At 37.8% G+C, this 19,497-nt stretch overlaps 1 protein-coding gene across 1 annotated transcript in view; it reads left to right on the top strand.

The window, feature by feature from the left end:
* TENM2 (teneurin transmembrane protein 2) overlaps positions 1-19,497 on the top strand; it is a 511,804-nt gene that overhangs the window by 393,027 nt on the left and 99,280 nt on the right. Inside the window, 3 exon segments of the mRNA XM_050713566.1 lie at positions 2,460-2,665; positions 10,424-10,619; positions 14,000-14,101. Of these exon segments, the coding sequence (XP_050569523.1) occupies positions 2,460-2,665; positions 10,424-10,619; positions 14,000-14,101 (504 nt within the window).

Here is a 19,497-nt window from a genome sequence, read left to right as displayed (position 1 = left end):
TTTGGGGCTGTTTTAACAACCAGTGAAGCCATAAACTCCAGCAGAGACTATGGTAGTATTACTGGTGCATGCTCGGAGACCTTTTTGCACTTGGATAAAAGTGAGGTCGAATGGCTGAAGCAATATGCAGTATTAATCTCTACTTGATGTAGAATAGAAAAAAAAAAAAAGACTTGAGTCAAAAATCTGTAAATCAGATGTATGCACGAGGTCATTCAACACCATGTCAATTTTGAGGTGGTGTAACGAGCATTCATTTTACTAAAATTTGCTCTTAGAAGGGTGGCTACTAGTGTGGGACACGGCTACAGATTCACATCCGTTTTGTGTGAGGCTTTCAGAAGTAGATTACATCTGCTGATTTCAGTATTCTACTTCTCAGAGGTTTGCACCAGCTTTGGTGGACTGAGGCAACTTTGTTGTAGTCATGAAATTGAGCAAATTGAAAAATATATAATTCAGATAATTCATTGGTGAGTGGACAGAGAATACTGGAAGAGGCACTAGTGTACTAATCTTCTCACCTTTATTCCTTATACTGCTTTTATCATAATAATAATGCCTACTGTAATACTTCCTGGAAATAGCTTTTTCTTTGAATGTTTCTCTTTCACTGTGAATTTATTGCTCCTGAAGAACGGAATTCTTTAGAATGAGTCGAGGAGTCTGTTCACAGATTACATACAGCTGATGTTCATTTAAGTATGTACAGTCTGCTTCCAAAGAAATAATTTACAGAACACATTTCAAGAGCATGGGAAAAAAATTATTGCTATGACTTGGAAATGTGATGTGTAGTAATGTGATGTACTGAAAGGAGAAGAAGGAGCTTCAACTTTTAGTTTGACTTCCAGTTCTGTAAGTGATCCCAGTGCAGCCTTCAACAGGTGCTTTCGTGTGTTCTGCATCTGCTTTCCTACCCACATAGGTATGGAGTTAATTTAAATTCTAGTGTGATGGTGCCTGACTTCACAGAGGTAGGGACTTTGAAATATCCTCCGCTGCAGTAATCAATTAGAAATAAAATCATGTAGTTTTCATGAAACATTACGTGTTTGGCCCTGGTTGATGTGTCTGCAGTTCTTGCACAGATCTAAGGGCATGTTGCTTGACATTCTCAACCATTTCTCCTTTCTTTGCAGCCTGTCTTTGCAGCTTCTTCATTTTTGTCAGTGCCATAATGTTGTTGTAGAGCCATTAGCATGGAAAATGAAAAAATAAAAATAAAAAAGAGAAAAAAAAAACTTACCAAAACCTGTACAGCAGTTGGTATTCAGAGCATTCTTTTACCATTTCAAGACACTGCCAACGTAGTATGTTTCATTATGTACAAGTGTAAGTGCTGCTAACGCAGATAATTTGGAATCTAAAATTGAAACCATGCTATTGCAGCTCTCTCAATTAAAGATAGTCAAGACAGAAAAGTTATTGTGTATTTACCTGCTGGAATTATATGTCATTCTGAGCCATCCTGTTACATTCATACAGTGCTGGAAAACATTTCAGCAGTAACTCACCACTTCTGTGATGGTAACAGAAATTTCTATGTTTTTCTGACCATAATGAAAAGACATAATCAAACTTTACTGTATACTGTAGCTTGAAAATACTTCATATGTAAATTATGTGTAGCCTCAGAACCATCCTGTTCAGCTGCCAAACAGAAGAGATTTGCACCATGTTTTAAAGGCTATTTCATGGGCTGGAAGCCAGAGTGCTCAGCCAGAAGGGCCTCGTGTCTTGACCTCTATAATGCATTCTGAAGAATGATGGATTTTAACCAACCCAGCAAATCTTCATGGGAAGAGGGAGACCTGTAGACAGTCTCTGTGCTTCAGGCAGAGAGAACTTAAAAGCAGCAACTTGAGATGTACTAACTTTCTTAAAAGAGTGAGAAGGTGCATGTTAGAGTACAGACACTGTCCTCTAAATCCTTTTCTGTGCATTTCATTTCTTCAATAAACTCTTGTCTATGACCCAGAGCTTATTGGACTACTTTACTATATAAAGCAGTAGTAATGGGTATTTGCAATCAGTTCATTCAGATTGAAATTATAACTTCAGTTCACCTTTTTGATATTTATATATATATGTGTGTGTATGTGTGTGTGTGTGTTGCACAGAAGGTTCAGCTGAAAAGAGCACAAGAAAATTTGTATGTGCTTGATTGACTCAACTGTTACTGTATTTGATCAGTAAGGAGTAGTCATGGAATTCAAAGTTTGGAGGGATTAGAAGATTGCAGGTGCTCCACAGAAAAAGGGTCAAAGCTACCTTTCTTAATATATATGGGACAAATTCTTACATACTGTTCGAAACAGCAAACAGATTGCATCAGAATAAGAAAGTCACAGTTTTATATAAACGGCATCACTGCCACGGATATTCATCTTGAATGGCGCTACTAAAATGCCTGTATTAAGAGCAGTTATCTCACTTGTTTGTTTTTCATTTTATAGGACCATGGGTAACTAGGAATAGCAGCATAGACAGTGGAGAAACAGAAGTTGGCCGCAAGGTCACCCAGGAAGTGCCCCCTGGAGTCTTTTGGCGGTCTCAGATCCATATCAGCCAGCCACAGTTCCTGAAGTTCAACATATCCTTAGGGAAGGATGCTCTTTTTGGTGTTTATATAAGAAGAGGACTCCCACCATCTCATGCCCAGGTACTTTATCAATGTATTTCTTAGCTTTAAATGTGAAAATGCAAAAGTTTGGAGAATCTATATTAGATTTATGTTTGAGCTTATGGAGCTTAAGTTTAGGGATTCTGTGCAGTATGCTGGGAATTACTTAATTTGTGATATTTGCCCTGGTATTAAGATTTCTAGGTTATTACATACCCTAACAGAACATTGATGAAAGAAACAACCAAGGATGATGTTCTCGCTGGTTAGGCTTTTAAAGTAACTTCGTTTGGCACTCGAGGTTTTAAATCTCTGAGGAAATCGTGGCATCGATTGCAATAAACTTATCCAGTTATGCACCAGTCAAAAATGATGAATGGAGATGGTCAAATTCACAGTATCAAAGCATGGTATACAGCTGGAATGAATGAACAGCTAGATATGATAACACATGATTTTCTGGGTTTACTTCATAGAACTTTCAAACTCCACATCCTGGTGAAACGGCATTTGGTGAGCATGCAAAAAACTTTGGCATCACTGCTACCCAGCCATATTAGAGGACAAAATGCAGTGGTCGTGTCTGGAAGGCTTTTATTTTACTACTCTTCCCTCAAAGGTGGTATTAAGGTATAATGTGTCATTTAGACATTGAGCAAGTCTTTCAGTTGGGAACCACAGTTCTTTATTTCTAACCAGCTACAGAATTGAAAGCTCAACAACAGCACTTTTTTTTTTTTCAGTAAGCCTGTAGTATCAAGCTAAGGGCTGTAGGTAAAGGTAGTTTTAAGGTTAGTGGGGCCAAATTTATGTATTGTTTTCTTATCGGTTGGTCAGTGGTGTTTGGATTTCTTTGTTGTAAGAATATGTAGACATTTTATTTTACAGAGAAAAAGTAATATATTGGAAGTTATTAATGTGAATGCAAAGAATCTCGTTTACTTAGAGTAGAACTGTAATGAGAAATAATATTTTGCAGTTACACATACTAAAAGGAAAGAGCCTCCATTCTTTAGAGAGCAAGGGAAGGAGAAATAGGAACCAGCTTTTGGAAAGGAACCCTTCTTTCACACATATCCTTGCTGCTGAAAATCAGTTCTTCATTCAAAAATTGCCACCTTAACTTAAATGCTTTATTTAGGATATGAATTCCAAAGATCAAATGTAGAACTCCAGGCTCCCTTTTGGGAGAGCCCTATTTAACATTGATAGATGCCTTTCCCTGATTTGCAAAGAACTGATGCTATGTTTTCATTTGGAAAGCAGACTGCAATTACATAAATGCTTAAGCTAAAAGCAGAGAGGCTTCAACACAATTGTGTTGCCATACAGAGAAAGTATGTTCATAGTGCCTGCAAGAGATACCAGCCCTGAGAGAACCATGTCCATGTGCAGGCACAAACTCATGGTACAAAGAGTGAAGCAATGAACTTTCTGTGGAAAGTACATGTATGTAACTGAGTTTTGGATTTGTTTCCCAATGTGAAGTAAATTTGTGGAAGTAGTGTGCATTGGATCATGTTCTTTGGTTGTTATTCTTGCCTATAGGCTGAATTGAAATCCAAAATCTTTAGGCTGATTTGGGTAGAATGAGAGAAGAGATTTACAAGGGTTTGTGACCTCTACTTTTAAGAATTTGTGAACAGGTAACTTTATGATTAGCCAAAATCCATTGACTTCTTGTACACTGTTATGAAGTGTTCTTTGAGTTACTGAATATCTCTATATATCTGATACCCAGATATATCTGACTGGTAAGAAATAAAGACCAGCAGACCACAAATCAAGGAGGAATGGCAAGAGGTTATTTTTCTGTATAGCTAGGGGCTAGCATACAACATCCTGAAGTTCCGTACAATAATTATGTAGATCGGGAAAATTGTAATGGATTGTTGAATAATTTTCAGTCATTTTCAGATATCCATGCATTGTAGAAGATATCCACAGAGAATATGTTCCAAGGCTGGGGCCTTTCTTGAGAGTGTTTTGATTTTGGCACTTGCATTTCAGTATCTTGTCTTGGGGGTGAGATTCAGTCTATGGATCTTTGACTGTACCAGTGAGGTTAACAGCATAATTCATTGAGCATTAATTCATTTAATTCAGAATTTCTGCACTCTCTTTCCATATCATTCCACCATGGAAGGGAAAAAAAAAAAAAAAAAAAGGAATTTAGTTGAGGAAAACAAACAGAAGTATAAATTACGAAGTGAAAATGGCTCAACCAAAACTCCAAAATGATTGTCAAGATTTTCTGTAATTGCAAGTTAATTATATTTGTCTGACTTTCATATGATGAAGGTATGCCTGTATCTCCTATAAGAAATCCACTTGGAAGTAACTGGTAGTACAAGTTATTTTTTTGAAATTGAAAATGAACTTTAATTTCTATTGCACTGTGATCAGCTGTATTGGTTCTAGATTTCATTATGATGCTCTCATCTGAGAGGCTATGATCAAGCGGAGTTCTTCTTTCCTTCACTAGACATTTCGTGCATTGGATATAGGTTTAATAACCTTTCTGTTAAATTAAATAATTAGAAATATCAACTCTGTTTCCTACTGTTGCTGGATTCCTCCTCGGAGAACCTCTTTTCCAGTCTTTATTTAGTGGAAGCAATTCTATCCCTCATCCATAGCTGGAGTTAATGAAATCCGTCAGTATAATCTGCAGAATTACTTCCCCGTATTCGTGCAGGGTCTTGACACTTTTCAATGGGGTAATGCAGCATAAGATTGCTGTATCAAAATCCGACCAAACTGCTACCAAGAGAAATAATTTTAGGAAAAAGCAATGCAAGCTGTTACACACTGGAGTTGGGGAAAAGAAGGCTGGTTCTGACAGAAAGAAGCAGAGTGGGTTTGTGTGAATGAAAATAGTCTGAAGTTGACACCAGACAATATTCTAAAACTGAAGTTTGAAATCCTTGTTTCTGCAAGTTAGGGACATGAGCTGTATAGCAGTGAACAACTTCACTTGACAGTTCATCACTGATCAGAGCTGATATGTCAAGCCAAGCAAAATCCTTTGTGGGAACAAGTCAATAATCAGCAAATTAGGTACATGATTAACCTGAGACAACAAGATGCGGTTCCTGTCTGTGGGCCCTGCTGAGATTTAACCTTCTCTGTATTATTGCTTAGCAAATATTCCAAATGCCTGGTTTAGTCAGTCAAACTGATGTAGCTGTAAACTTCTCTAGAAGCGGAGTTGTGTGCCATGTGCATAGGGAATGGAGCTCTAGAGGAGAGGTAAAAATGCACTTTTGAGTGGCAGGCAAACTAGAAACAGAAGTACATTGCTTTCAAGTAAAATTCCTCCAATGTATGCAGTACGAAGTGACTGCAGAGATTACAGCAATTACGATGTTACTACACATTGTTCCAATATTCCAAATGATGCCTGAAATAAAGTAACCATATAGAAGCATCCCTATAATGCTTGGAGAAGGCAATGCATGGAGTTGTTTTGCCTTAATTTCCAGCAGAGTCTTTTATATTTATAAACTTTTCATATCAAAATGGAAACCATTTCTATGTAGAACTGTCTTTGCTTGAAACAGTTTGAATATCTGGGGAACTTCAGTATTTCCTGGCTTTTTGGCTGCTGCTGAAGCACATTCCCCAGTGCTCTGGTCACTTCAAAGCTATGTGACGGTGCTGTTATAGTGAACTCTGTGCTTCATTGTGCTGCTTCTGCTGTGTCACATTCAAAACGCACGTTTAAATGTTAAAACAAATCGCTCGGCTGTCGCAGTGGGTGTCAGATGTTTCAGGGGTGTATTTTAATGAATAATTACCAACTGGATTTTAGGAAGAACTGATTTTAAAACACTTTGAAAACAAGTTTTCCTGACATATGTTTTATTGCTGCCTTCTTAGCTCTTAGAAGGCTTTGGCATAAATGTGAGTGCTAGCCACAATGCCAAACTGGCTTTTTTTTTTTCCTCCGTTTGAAGATTATTAAGACAAGAGCTCTGAGAAATCTTTCTTTTCAGTTTCTAATTTCAAAGACTGTTAGAGATTTTGTGGCGGCAATCAAGTAGTTTCAAATGTAAGAAAAAAATAAAGGTCACATAGATTGTGTTCCCACTCTTGACCTCTGCAATCTCTGTTTGCTTCACTGTGCTTTCACAGCTAATTCACTTCCTGTAGGCAGCTGTTCTCAGTAGATCTGTGCTATATGGATGTCGTTTTGCAGTGTAGTCACTAGCATATATATGTAAAGTTTCCAAACTGTTTTTCTGACTCCCCATGGTTACTGGAAAAAGAAAATCCTTATTAGATCGTGAATAAAATGCATCAGAGGAAGATAGGAAGCACTGAAGGGAGAAATTATAAAAACAAATTGGCCAGAGAGAATTTAGCATGAAATTTAAGTTTGTAAATAAAAGTATGTTTTGGTATGCTGTGTAGTAAAATAAATAAATAAAGTAATGGAAAATGTGAATTTGGAATTTGTTTGGAGAAGTAGACTGGCAGGTCAGCTCTTTCTATGAAACTTTAATCATGTAAGTACTGCCCCCTGCAAAACTGAACTCTGAAAATGCAGTCATTTGTGATTTTTAGTGCGTTTTGTTCATGGGAAGATTTTGTCATTTTTGAGTGACTTCCTGTATGAAGCCACAAAATATAAAGGATAGTAAAATAAATAAATAAAAATCAACGAAATCAACGAATCTTCCAAATTACTTCAGAGACGTAGCTTGATTGCTGACTAGATTCATTCCCTGGTACATGTGATCTAGTTTGCTCTTCCTTAGCAGTTGTTGTGTTAGATTAAGAAGCCACTATGTAGTTTTTTTTTAAAGATCATGAAAGTACTTACATTCGTTTCCTAGATGGGTCTTCATGTCTGTACATATTTGTGAATGAGTAGCTTTAAAAAAAGAATGATATTTTTGGCACAGCGTTATACAACGATAATTAATCATGCAAGTGGGGTAAATCAGAAAACCAACAGGGCAGCAAGGAGCAAAATGATGATCCAGCCAACTGTGTGAAGAAATCATATCTAGTTATGAATTCGCAGTACCTCCTCAGTAACCCATTGGTCAGGGATTTCAGATTTTTGGGTACATATACCCAGTATTTGCTGACACATTAAGGTTTGTACACCCAGGGAACCACTGCATTATCTTCCTTCTTTTTTTCCTCAGCACTGAGGAATCCAAAGAGGGATAAGCATTTATTGTTATATTCTATATCAGCTTGCACTGGTATTTCACAAGTTGTAAGCTTATTGATGTTTAGTCATTACGCTTTTGCCTGAACATGAAATAGTTCTTCACGGTTTAATTAAGGAGGGGTAATACCAGCCTCTATAGAGTGTAGTTAAAACTGTAGCCTTATGGGGAGCCATACCAAGGGACCTGTTTTCCCCGGGTCACACCTGTCATTGTGAAAAGAGATTCTGCAGCTAAAACTACTTCAGGCAGTTTCAGCCTGAGTACTTACTATTCCCCTTCGATCTTGCCAACTGCTGAGCCTTCTCTACTATATGAGGTAGAATCAGCATCAAACAGAGGGGAGGCAGAGGAACCTGCCAGCACAAGCAGAGATGAACAGCATGTTGCCAGTGAGAAATGTCAGCTTTTATTGCTGCTTCCTTAGCTGACCCTTTGTGAACGATTGTTCTGAAGAGCAAGATTTCTTTTTCCCAAGATGTTGCCCAAGTAATAACGTTTCCCAAGGAGGTGATGAGTCTGTCCTTAACCTCTGACTGTTAGACAGGAGGTTTTAGTAATATTTCCAAATGTCATTGATTTAAGAGAGAGATACATGTGTGTTTGGCACCTCTGATGCTCTGAGAGTTACTGACAAGCCAGAATTCTCTAAATATCTGGTGTGCATTGGCTTAAATGCACTAATTACCTAAATTACCATCTTTTGTGGAAATCCTGTGTGCAAAAAGGGCTTCTCTTACCTTTCCCCATGATTAAAGGAATAATGCACTTACTATGGCAATAGCCTTCAACATTAGTAGTTATGGGCTGAAATTCCTACTCTGTCTTGGATTTCCCTTATGGCTGCTTATTGGTGTCATAGCACCACGTATTTAAAAAGAAGCCTCCATCCTTTTCCCTGTGATGTACAGCCAAGTGTGTCACGGACTCTATGGCTCATATTATAACTGCTACAAAATTTCAAACAGAAAGGTCAGCTTTAGTAACCCAATTTCAAAAAGCTGTGTAGTAAGTCACTAACACATTAAATCAGTCCATCTGTCTGTCTCTGCTAGCAAAAGGGAAAATCTTCATTATTTTATTGCGTATCGTGTATTATTTGCTAGGACTCGCTGCTAAGGAGTGGAATTCAGTTTACAAGACAGCCCTTTCAGATGTTTGGTCTCTGTAGGATGCAAGATGATGGTTTGGTTTTTACACTGAAATTGAGTGAAGGTGTAGGCTTTCTTAGAGCTGTCATGAGTGTGGGGCTAGCGAATATGTGCTAGTGATAATGGGAATGCAATGAAACCACTGGCCAGCAAGCACATACTGTTACAGTATTTAATTGAACACATACATCTTTCTTTAGGCATCTGTCTGCTCCTTGATGGATAAATATGTCTAAAGTAAGATGTATTTTCACAGGGGACATGTTATACAGCTATTAAAAAAAATTAGATATATTGTTTTTGTTGTTTCTTAAGGACTTCCCTTAGATAGGGGCTATGAGAGCTGTAAGTTGAGCGTAACATCAGCTTGAGAGTTCCAGAATCACAGACATAAAAGGCCGAAGGGAAAAAAGCCTACTAGGACATCTAGTCCAACTGCTTTGCTATGTAGAGTTATTCCCTATTGTAGATTAACCAATATTTCTTCCAGCCTTGTTTAATTGTGTGATGCAGTGGCATCTCCACTGGGACGCTAGTACCGAGCTTAATAGATGGGAAGCTTATCTGACATTCATCTTAAATTTCTTTCTTTCTTTTTTTAGTTTCATGCCATTAATGGTGCCATCCCTCTTATACTCTAAATAATCACTTGCTCTGTTTGATCTCTTTTCCAAAGATTAATGTAATGTTCTACCTTACTTGGAAAGCATCCAAACAGAAATTCTTCATTTTCCTTAATAGAAGTTCAATTCCTTCAGCCACCTGATTTGTGTTATTCCTTTCCATGCTCCCTCTGGTTTTTGTATCCTACTTACCTCCTGACCGTTCTACATACCAACTCAGGTAAGCAAGCTGCTCTGTGATGTACCATTTCTACAGTGTCTTTTTATTGAGTACGAAGTTACTTTACATTAGACGAACGTGTTCCATGTTTGTGCTGTTCCTGTTTGTTTTTGCATTCTGTGGGTGTCCAATCAATTATATGTCTGGAGGTACATCTGAGACATCTGTACTGCTTGCAGGAGTAATTTATTGTAGGTGATTGCTTAGGAGAGGATGTCTCTCTCCTAAGTTGAAGGTTTCCAGCTTTGAAAGCTGTGCAGGAACCTAAAATTTTGTGATGGGTCAAAGCATTGATTTCATCTGATCTCTCAAAACTCAGCCTGTCAAGAAATACTGCTTGTACAGTTTTGATCACCTATGCAGAGAAGAGATACATAATTCCATGTCACTGTTTAAAAAAGGATAAGTCACAGAATATATATGTTCAATGGAAATTCAGGAAATAGTAGTTTAACTTTGTTACATCTTTCAGAAATTCCATTTTATGACTTTTTTTTAATACAAAACATGATGATAGATTTTGAGCTGAAATATCATTCTGTATTCAGGTCTCTTTGGGGTTTTGTTTGTTTTCTTTTTTGTTGTTTTTTCTTTTTTTCTTTTTTTCTACTTTCTAGTATGATTTCATGGAACGCTTGGATGGGAAAGAGAAATGGAGTGTGGTGGAGTCCCCACGGGAACGTCGAAGTATTCAGACCCTCGTTCAGAATGAGGCTGTGTTTGTTCAGTACTTGGATGTGGGTTTGTGGCACCTGGCATTTTACAATGATGGCAAGGACAAAGAAGTGGTCTCTTTCAGTACAGTTATTTTGGGTAGGTACCACCACAAGCTGAATGTTTTTCCTCTTATTGATACCTTTCCATGATTGAAGTCATAGTACAGTCTTTAGCATTCAGTCTTTTTGTCCATATGTTGTTATGCAATTTTTTCTTAACACTACTCTCAAAAAGTCTGTTAAAGTGGTTTTGATTTTAATTTCGTGATTTCTCTTCTAAGATTTTAGCATTCCTATAGTTCTTGAGGTTAGTTCTGTGAAACAAGATGGTCAGATAAGTTCAGTCTGGATTGAAGCATTCCCCAGTTAATATTCCTGTCCCTTATCTCTGTCATTTTTATACCTATTTGCTTCTCCAGAGAACCTTCTTTACACCTTGGTGGAATAGTATCCAACAGGAGAGGTGTTTAGTCTTTGGGGAAAGACAGTACAAGAAACTGACACCTGTGCATGGGGATGCTTTCAGTCACCCCAGAGATGATTCTGTTAATTAACTATAAGCAGTCTTCCAGCTTGCTACTCACCTAATGGTGGGTCGTCATCTCAACATGATGGAACAAGAGCAGAAGAGCATCCAGCCTGCGATCTGAGAAGCCTGCAGTTTTGTTAGAATAGGGATCCATTTAGCTGAAAGCCAAGCTGAGCATAAGCTCTCCAAGCTTCATCAGAAGATTTGTTGAAGTACTTGATGAGATTTGCTGAATGTCTTGTCACAGTGGCATCAAAAACTACTAGATGGGCTACATGCTATTCCATCCTGGCTGCTTGGAGTTAAGTGGCATTGCATTTTGAAAATCCGTAGTTTCCATTAGTTTAGAGAAATTCCAAAAATTCAAACTGAGTTTGTAAGCCTGATGAAAAATAATCGGAGGTCTTTTCCAGCCTTGCATGATTAATGTTTTAAAGCGTAATTTTTCCTTTTACATTAGTGTAAAGTTTGTAGGCTTAAGTCCTAAAGGGTGTAAGAGGATAGCCAATACTGTGTCACTAAGTACGGGTATAATTGTTTCCGTTAACCTCAGTTAAGGTGAGGCACTGTTTTTGTTTCCCTAGCTCATATGTGGTTTTGAAAGAGTTACTAGGTGCTGTGCTTATTTATGTATAGATTTGTGAATTTGTCCATAGAAGGCATTATCTGCTTCTCCCAAAACATCAACATTTGAGCTTTTATCTTGGTATTCCTCTACTGTGCTTCTTAGAAAATCTTCAGGTATGATAAGCTGTCCTTAAAAGGGTTGCCTGTCTACAGCTTTCAAGAGCTTCAAAGGTCTAATAGTCAGGTAGACTATATGATACTGCAATAGTAGTAATTGGACTGAAATATAGAGAAAAATACAGTGTTTTATCCAGTTAAGAGGTTCTTCTACACACACCCAGTATCAGATATTTCCTAATCAAAGGATCTGAGAGAGCTGAAAGTTTTTCTGATGTGGGAGAGGAGAAAGAATAACACAAATGATGTTAACTCACAGGCAATAGTTAACTTACCGTGGTTTGAATACAAAGAAAATTCTTTTGTGGGCCGTGAAGCAAAATAATGAATAAATCTATAGACGCATTTCTTCATGAGATAAATGGGTATTTTTGACCATTTCACATCGCAGTTTTTCTTTTCATCATTTACGTGAATCATTTCAAGAGGCCAAGTGAATGGTATCTTTTGAAATTTTGCTTTAGGTTTTATTATTATTATTTACTTAGTGTTTGCAACTGTAAAATTAGATATAAAGTTGGGCTTGACTCCTTTTCCTCTTTTCAGTTTAATTGGACAGAAAAATACTCTGTATGGTGCTAGTAGTTCCAAATCCAAAATTTATTTTGCATGTTCTATAGATGCTATTTGTTGTTGTCTGGGACTGACAGAGTCATTTAGTTTAGGACCATAGGTCCCACAAAAACAGGGAGTAATAGTGAGGAATTACAACATTCCAATTATATTTTTCTTCCAATAATTCAGTGTTGAAAATATGTTCCTCTCAAATCCAACAGCATTCAAATAGAATTAATCCTAAGCATTAATTTCAAAATTGGTGTTTAATTTCCACTTTATATTATGCAAAGTAGTACACTGTGTCAGCCAAATAATAACAGAAAATAGGGAAAAAAGCAAGTAGCTTGGTACAGCTGAAATTTTATCATCAGGCTGGTGTGCTTATACTTCACAGATTATGGAAGTCATCAGCACTTCAGTCAGTTACTTTAACTCCGGAGTTAAACGTTGCTCTCTGGTTTTACAGACCTCTTCATCATCCTTTTGTACTTCTTTTTTTTTTTTTTTTTTTTTTTATTGAGGGGAGGGAGGACGGGGGAATAAATACTATTTGCCACAGCAAAAGAGCTACTCTGTGTCAGGTACAGCAGATGTTTCTGTCAGCTTTCTTAATGAAGCTTTCAGTGTCTGTAGAAGAAAAAGTTACACTCCTTGGGATAATCAGTTCCACGTGTGTTGTGGTTTAGCCCGGCTGGCAGCCAAACACCACACAGCCGTTCGCTCACCCTCCCCCCTCCCTCTCCGGGATGGGGGAGAGAAATGGGAAAGTGAAGCCTGTGAGTTGAGATAAAGACAGTTTATTAAGACAGGAAAATTAATAACAATAATAATAATAATAATAATATATATAATAATAGTAATAATGTGTACAAAATAAGTGATGCACAATGCAATTGCTCACCACCCGTTGACCGATGCCCGAGCAGCCGGCCCCCCCCACCCCGGCTAGCCACCCCTATATATTGTTCAGCATGACGTCAGATGGTATGGAATACCCCTTTGGCCAGTTTGGGTCAGCTGTCCTGGGTCTGTCCCCTCCCAGCTCCTGCTGCACCCCCAGCCTGCTCGCTAGCAGGACAGAGCGAGAAGCTGAAAAGTCCTTGGCTTGGTGTAAGCACTGCTCTGCAACAATTAAAACATCAGCATGTTATCAGCGCTCTTCTCATCCTAATCCAAAACATAGCTCCCTGCCAGCTACTAGGAGGAAAATTAACTCTGTCCTACCTGAAACCAGGACAACGTGGAAAAGTGGTTGTGCAAGATCAAAGTCAAATTGCAAGAGGAAGATTGTCGATTTCCCTGTTGAAGCATTATGTTTGATATATAACATGAGTTCAAATATAGCTATAAAGGTCATAAGAAGCAGTTTTGTCTACCTGTTTGAACAAAGGGTTTGAGTGTTATCAGTAGATTTGAGTGCTAATGGTGTTCGAAGACTTGGTGTACGACTTGTAGGCTATCACTACATCTCTACAGTTACTCGTGCTGCTAGAGATCTTGGTAACTTTCCACTTCACCTGAACTCTGTGGTGTTAATATTATTAGCTGTTGTTCTGATCAGTATTAAAGACAAAATTAAAGAAAAACTAGGCAAATAACTTGCAGCCTAGGAGCCAACTAATGTACCCATGATGCTTGTATTTCAGATTCAGTGCAAGACTGTCCGCGTAATTGTCATGGGAATGGTGAATGTGTATCTGGTGTCTGCCACTGTTTTCCAGGATTTCACGGAGCAGATTGTGCTAAAGGTATTGTTTTCTTTGTGTTTACAAATAACCACAGCGTGTTTGTGATGTATGGATCTACAGCACCTGCTAGTTAGCATGGGTCCAAGCTAGGTTCAAGTAGATCAATATGCTTTTTTCTCTTAGTTAAATATGATCAGGTGGAAGTATTGCCACATTGCTGATGTGCTTGCCTAGCTACAACATTTTTGTCAAATGTAGAAGGCAGAAGTGGCAGAAAAGATTTATTTTCTGTAAAAGTGGATGAATTATCAATGCTTTCTGATAAGCATGAATTGGTCTGTAATAAAAGACTGATTATCTTGTTAATAGAGTGTAATGTATATTCTGTCTTGGCTAAGCCACGCTTCTAGTTCATAGTAGCTATCTTGCATATGCAATTGCTCCTCACCAAAGGAAGTTCAGCTTTTATTTAGGCAAGTAAGTAGGACTTGATAGAGTCTTAAAATAAACCTTTTCTTGAGTTTTGATTGTAAATTTTAACTACTAAAACTGGGAGATGTGTGATTATCAAGGATTTAACAGAACTTCAAAAGACATCTGTGGATTGGCAGTATGTGTTTACAAATTTTTTCAGAGTTTGGGATAGCTGTCATAAAAGGAAGATTCATAAAGGAGGACCTCTTTAGTTTATACAGCTAGTAGCACATACGGTGTCTAAAATCAATGACTTGCTTGAATTCCCAGATGTTCCTGAGCACAGTTATAACATTTTACAATTTGTTTCCTTAGTTTATGTGAGGTTTAGGCCCCTTATAGTTATTACTTGTTTACAGTTGTTTTCCACAGGGATAGAGTTGTTAGTGTTCCAAGGGTATGGCATTTGAAAGCTGTTAAAATTCCTTGAAGGGCCTTAGAGAGGTGCTCATTTTTTCTTAGATCATGATCCAGTCGTGAGGACAGTTCATTGTGGTCCCACCTCTTTCATTGGTGTAGCAGGGTGGGACCCACCATACCTGTGCCTGTCTATGAAGTGCTCCTTGAAAAGCTGCTAGACCCATACTGGAGAGTCATTTCTATTTTGTGTTTCTGTATTTGGCTCCTAGAAGTGTCCCAGTAGGGGAAAAAAAATAAAAAGATCCCAAGGGCCATAGGAAGTTAGTGTTATCTCAGCACTAGCCCTACTCAATTTAAAGACTGCTTCAGATAAAGAGTGCATGTTGTTTGATTACATGAGAAATTAAGACAGTTGGCAAATATATAGAGAAGACATCTGTGTATCACAAAGTAAATGGTGTGATAATGTGTGCTATAAATACACACTGACAGCTATATGCATTTTTGTGGTGTTAACCTGTGAAAGTATGCATGTAACGACTCTGTGCTTCACTGCCACTCTTTACACATACATGGCCATTAAATCAGCTCATTTGCATTTTGAGTTGTGGAGCAATCCTGCATTGTGTACTGAACCTCTGTGTACGCTGTATTCTGTGTTTGTGCTAGGAAGTAGTCTGTTCAGGCTACATCAGATAAATACCTTTTAATAGGGTACTTGTCAAACTGTCAGGCTTCTACAGCCCCTGAGAAACTTCCCTCTGCTTCCTGCCTTGTCCTTTGTATGTTGTCTCTCTACCCTCAAAAGTAGGTTTTGTGGAAGCTTCTTTCACCTGTCTTACCATTTCTTTGTCAGACATCATAGTATTTCTAAAGAACAAAGAAGCTTGAAAAACTACATAAAATGATAGAACGGGTATATTGGCAGAATTCTCATGTATATATACAAGCACAGAGCTGCACGTCTTAGACACTGTAAGACATACCCAGAAGCATGGGGCTGAGTTAATATGTAAGGGCAGTGTGCCTCACCAATGTCATGGGTACTGTCATACCTGTACCCATGGCCACAGGTTTTTCAGCTTACTTGAATGCTGATTACATGTCAGAGCAGTTTCAGAGGATAGCAATCAAAATTGGGGATTGAAAGAATGATAAAACACAGTAAAATTAGATAGAAATTAAATCTATTCCAGCATATTAGATGTTTGGACTCATTTACTATATATTTACTGTAATGTTAAATTTCTATTTAAACTGTCACATGTATGGAAAGATAATTATTTTTCTTTCCATCTGATTTTTTTTTATTATTATTATTATTATTTCCCTAGCAACACATCTTTCAATACCTCAGTTCTCCACTGTAAAATAATACAAGGCAAGATTCAAATAGGGAAATGTGGAGAAGTGAGCAAGCTCCTCACATATCTCATAGAACTTGATTCATGCAATAAAAGAGTAGCCTGAGAACTTCACGCTGGGTGAAACCCAAGTTTGAGAGATGTGAGGCGTGATCCTTTATACTATTAAATCACTGTTTGCAAGGATGATTTTGAGGGTATCAGTGGCAGTGAATCTGGAGGGGAATCATCTGCTCACTTTACAGACAGTGCACAGGTACTCCTTCTGTTACTTTACTTGATCCATGTAGTTCTGAAAGCTTAAAATGAAGGAAATATATGAGAGAGCACAGATTGGAATTGAGATCCATTAGCTCCAGGAAAGTACCATGAAAATGATTAGAAAGAGCTGAACTTTTGGCCCAACGCACGGGCTAAAATACACTTTCATGCCTTGATTGAACTAGAGGACATTTCACCCTACCAAACGCTCCCACCAAATACTTGGAGCTTTAATTCTTACCCTTATCTGTGGAAATAATTTATTCTCAGTTAGCCAGTCTCAACAGATTTACTTCATCTTTGCTCAGACAAGATTCACTTTGAAATCATGTGGAGTTTAACCTAATTAAGAATTTCATCTAATACACAAGAAAGGTAATACATTTTAATCTCATGTGGTTAAAATATGGCATTTAAAGAAAAGGAAAATCTCATAATCAAAAGATAACTCTATGGGTAGAGATGTATCCTGATAAAGAAAGAGTGCATGGTTAAAGTCAGTGGAAAATTTGCTTGGAATTGAACTGCACTGTGAGTAACCTCCTGTGCAGAAATAGCTATAAAAGTCATTGATAAGAAGGGATGCTAAGACCAAGGATTGATTAAAGAATCAGGCTTGCAGCTATGATTGTTAGTTTTGTGTTGCCACTTTTTTATATACATCTCTGTTTTTCTGTGACTTCCACGACATACCCACACAAGTATATCAAGATGTCCTTCTTAGTGTTCCCAGTGTTTATGTCTGGTAATATTTTGGTCTTGTAATTGCGCAGTCTTGTGGTAAATCTGCAGGCAGGAATCCTTCATCGTGTCCTGCTTTTCACCATTTGTAGAGTTCAGTGTTGCAATGAGTTGGGTTCCCAGAAGTGACTCAGATTTGGCTGTAATTTCATTTCATCTAATGGTATTTTGGAGGGCATGTAACTCTTCCCTTCCATTAACAAAAAGACTTCCAAAGACACTACCATATACTGTTTTCCAAAAGTGCTCAGAGCCGCTTTTGATTTTGTATTTTAAAATACTAGTTTTGCATCAATAACATATTTAGCTAAACTGAAAAGGTGAAACAATGTACTGTGGTATGGGATTTCTACGTTGATACAATGAGCATAGCCTGTTAAGAGATGGTGTCTGATTTGTAAAAGAAGGAAAAAAATGAGTTAAGTAGCTTGTCAGTTGCCATTTAGCAGATACTGTTAGTTAATTATGTGATGCAAAAAGAAATATGTTTAATATTTTAATCTAAATAGATTCAAGGCTTTTGGATTTTTGAAACCTTGTTTGATCAGTTGACTCTTTAATCTTCTTTTAACAACTCTAATGATTCAGATTTATGTTATACTCAGTTTCTTTTCCTGTTCTCCTTGTGTGGGTTTTTCATTATTTTATTTTCATTCTGTTTGTTTTTGGCTTACTGGCAAAGGACGGCGCCACTTTAATAAGTATAAAAAGAAGGGTAGGTTTTTAAAATTTCTTTTTATTTCTTTTGCAACATCTATTTAGTTTGAAATAGTTGCTAAGCTGTAAAGTGTAGTCTTCTTTAAAATTTATTTTAATGGATTTGCTGTTTCTGATGATTGCCCACACCATGATAAGAGTTCCCACTATTGTCATCTTCTTTGTTATGTGTGTACTGTTAATCTCTGTATAAAAATATTAAAAGTCTTCAATTATTAGGTAAGTAAGGTATAATTGTTAGAAAAAACAATGTTTTCTTCCTCTCAGCTGCTACAGAAGAATTGTTTCTCATGCAAATTTCAGTTGTTTGGAACTCATTTTGCTCTGAGGTTATTCAGAGCCTTACTGCTTGGGCGATAAAATCCTGAAGTGCATAAAGGATTTTTTTTTTTAAGTGAATACTCTGCTTGAAACTATTCTTAGTGCCATGTCCAGAATGAATGTCCAGTGGCATAAGGGGTTCTGGGAGAGCTCACAGTGGGGAAAACATGAACTGCAGAGTGCATTTTTCTGAATAATTCCATACTCGGATCATTGTTGCAGAGCACGCGGCAGACACATGCTGATAATGTGTAGCAGACAGTATTTTCTCTCTATGTGATTAAGGGAAACAATATTTGTCTTCATCACTTGGCTAGAAATTACAGGAACTGAAAACAGTGCAAGGAAGCAGAAGATCACTGGGCTTTGAAGGGAAAGGTGAGAGCTTGTCTTGTGTAGCCCCTCTCATTTGCCTGTCCTGCACATGGCCTGTAGCCTGACAGGAAACATGGGACCCCTGATCAGGCAGCACTTCGGGCCTTCAGGGTGAGTGGGGGTGTATTATTCAAGGGAACCACTGCAAAGTTTTGGAATAAAAGATCATAGACAAGAAAGGTAGGTTGCATTAAATGCGATGGTACCCACACAGTTCGGTTTGTCAGAGAAAAGAGGGAGAGGAACAATCATGTATGAAGAATGCCATTGTGCAGTTTCACAGAAGAGTTTATGCATAGATTGTGCTACTCCTTCAAACTAATCTATCGTGGTTAGTGTTATAAAAGCAATAGATGAAAGTAGTGTCTACCTCCAAGAATTTACCACATCAATGCAAGTTAAAAGGGAATAAATGGGAACTAATTGACATATGTGGAGATACAAGGAAACAAATGGTGTAGGTGGTGTTATAAACATAAGGGCATTGTAACTGTTGTTAGTTTGGGGGAACACTGTGGTAAAAAGGCAGTTTTAAAGAGTGGTAACGGGACAAGTACCTAATATCATGAGGTAATCCAGGGAAGATGGTGCTTCCAAAGGAGACAGAGCATAGGAAAGAGCTGTTTTGAGCTTTGGCTTTCGAAACGAGCGGTGGCAGCATTGTAGGTCCCAAAGAGGTGGAAGTCAGATTCTAGCAGCAAGCAGTCTGGGGTGAAACAAGCCTACAGACAAAGTTGGGGCATGGCATTTATGTTCCTTGTGATAAGAAGAAAAACGTGGAACAGTACTGGGAAAGAGGATTCACAGGGCTAAATTAACAGATTAACAGTGGGGTTTATGCAG

Source organism: Cygnus atratus, chromosome 14, assembly GCF_013377495.2.
Source record: "Cygnus atratus isolate AKBS03 ecotype Queensland, Australia chromosome 14, CAtr_DNAZoo_HiC_assembly, whole genome shotgun sequence".
NCBI lineage: Eukaryota > Metazoa > Chordata > Aves > Anseriformes > Anatidae > Cygnus > Cygnus atratus.
The sequence above is the reverse complement of the archived record's forward strand: the minus strand, read 5'-3'. Positions and strand labels throughout refer to the sequence as shown.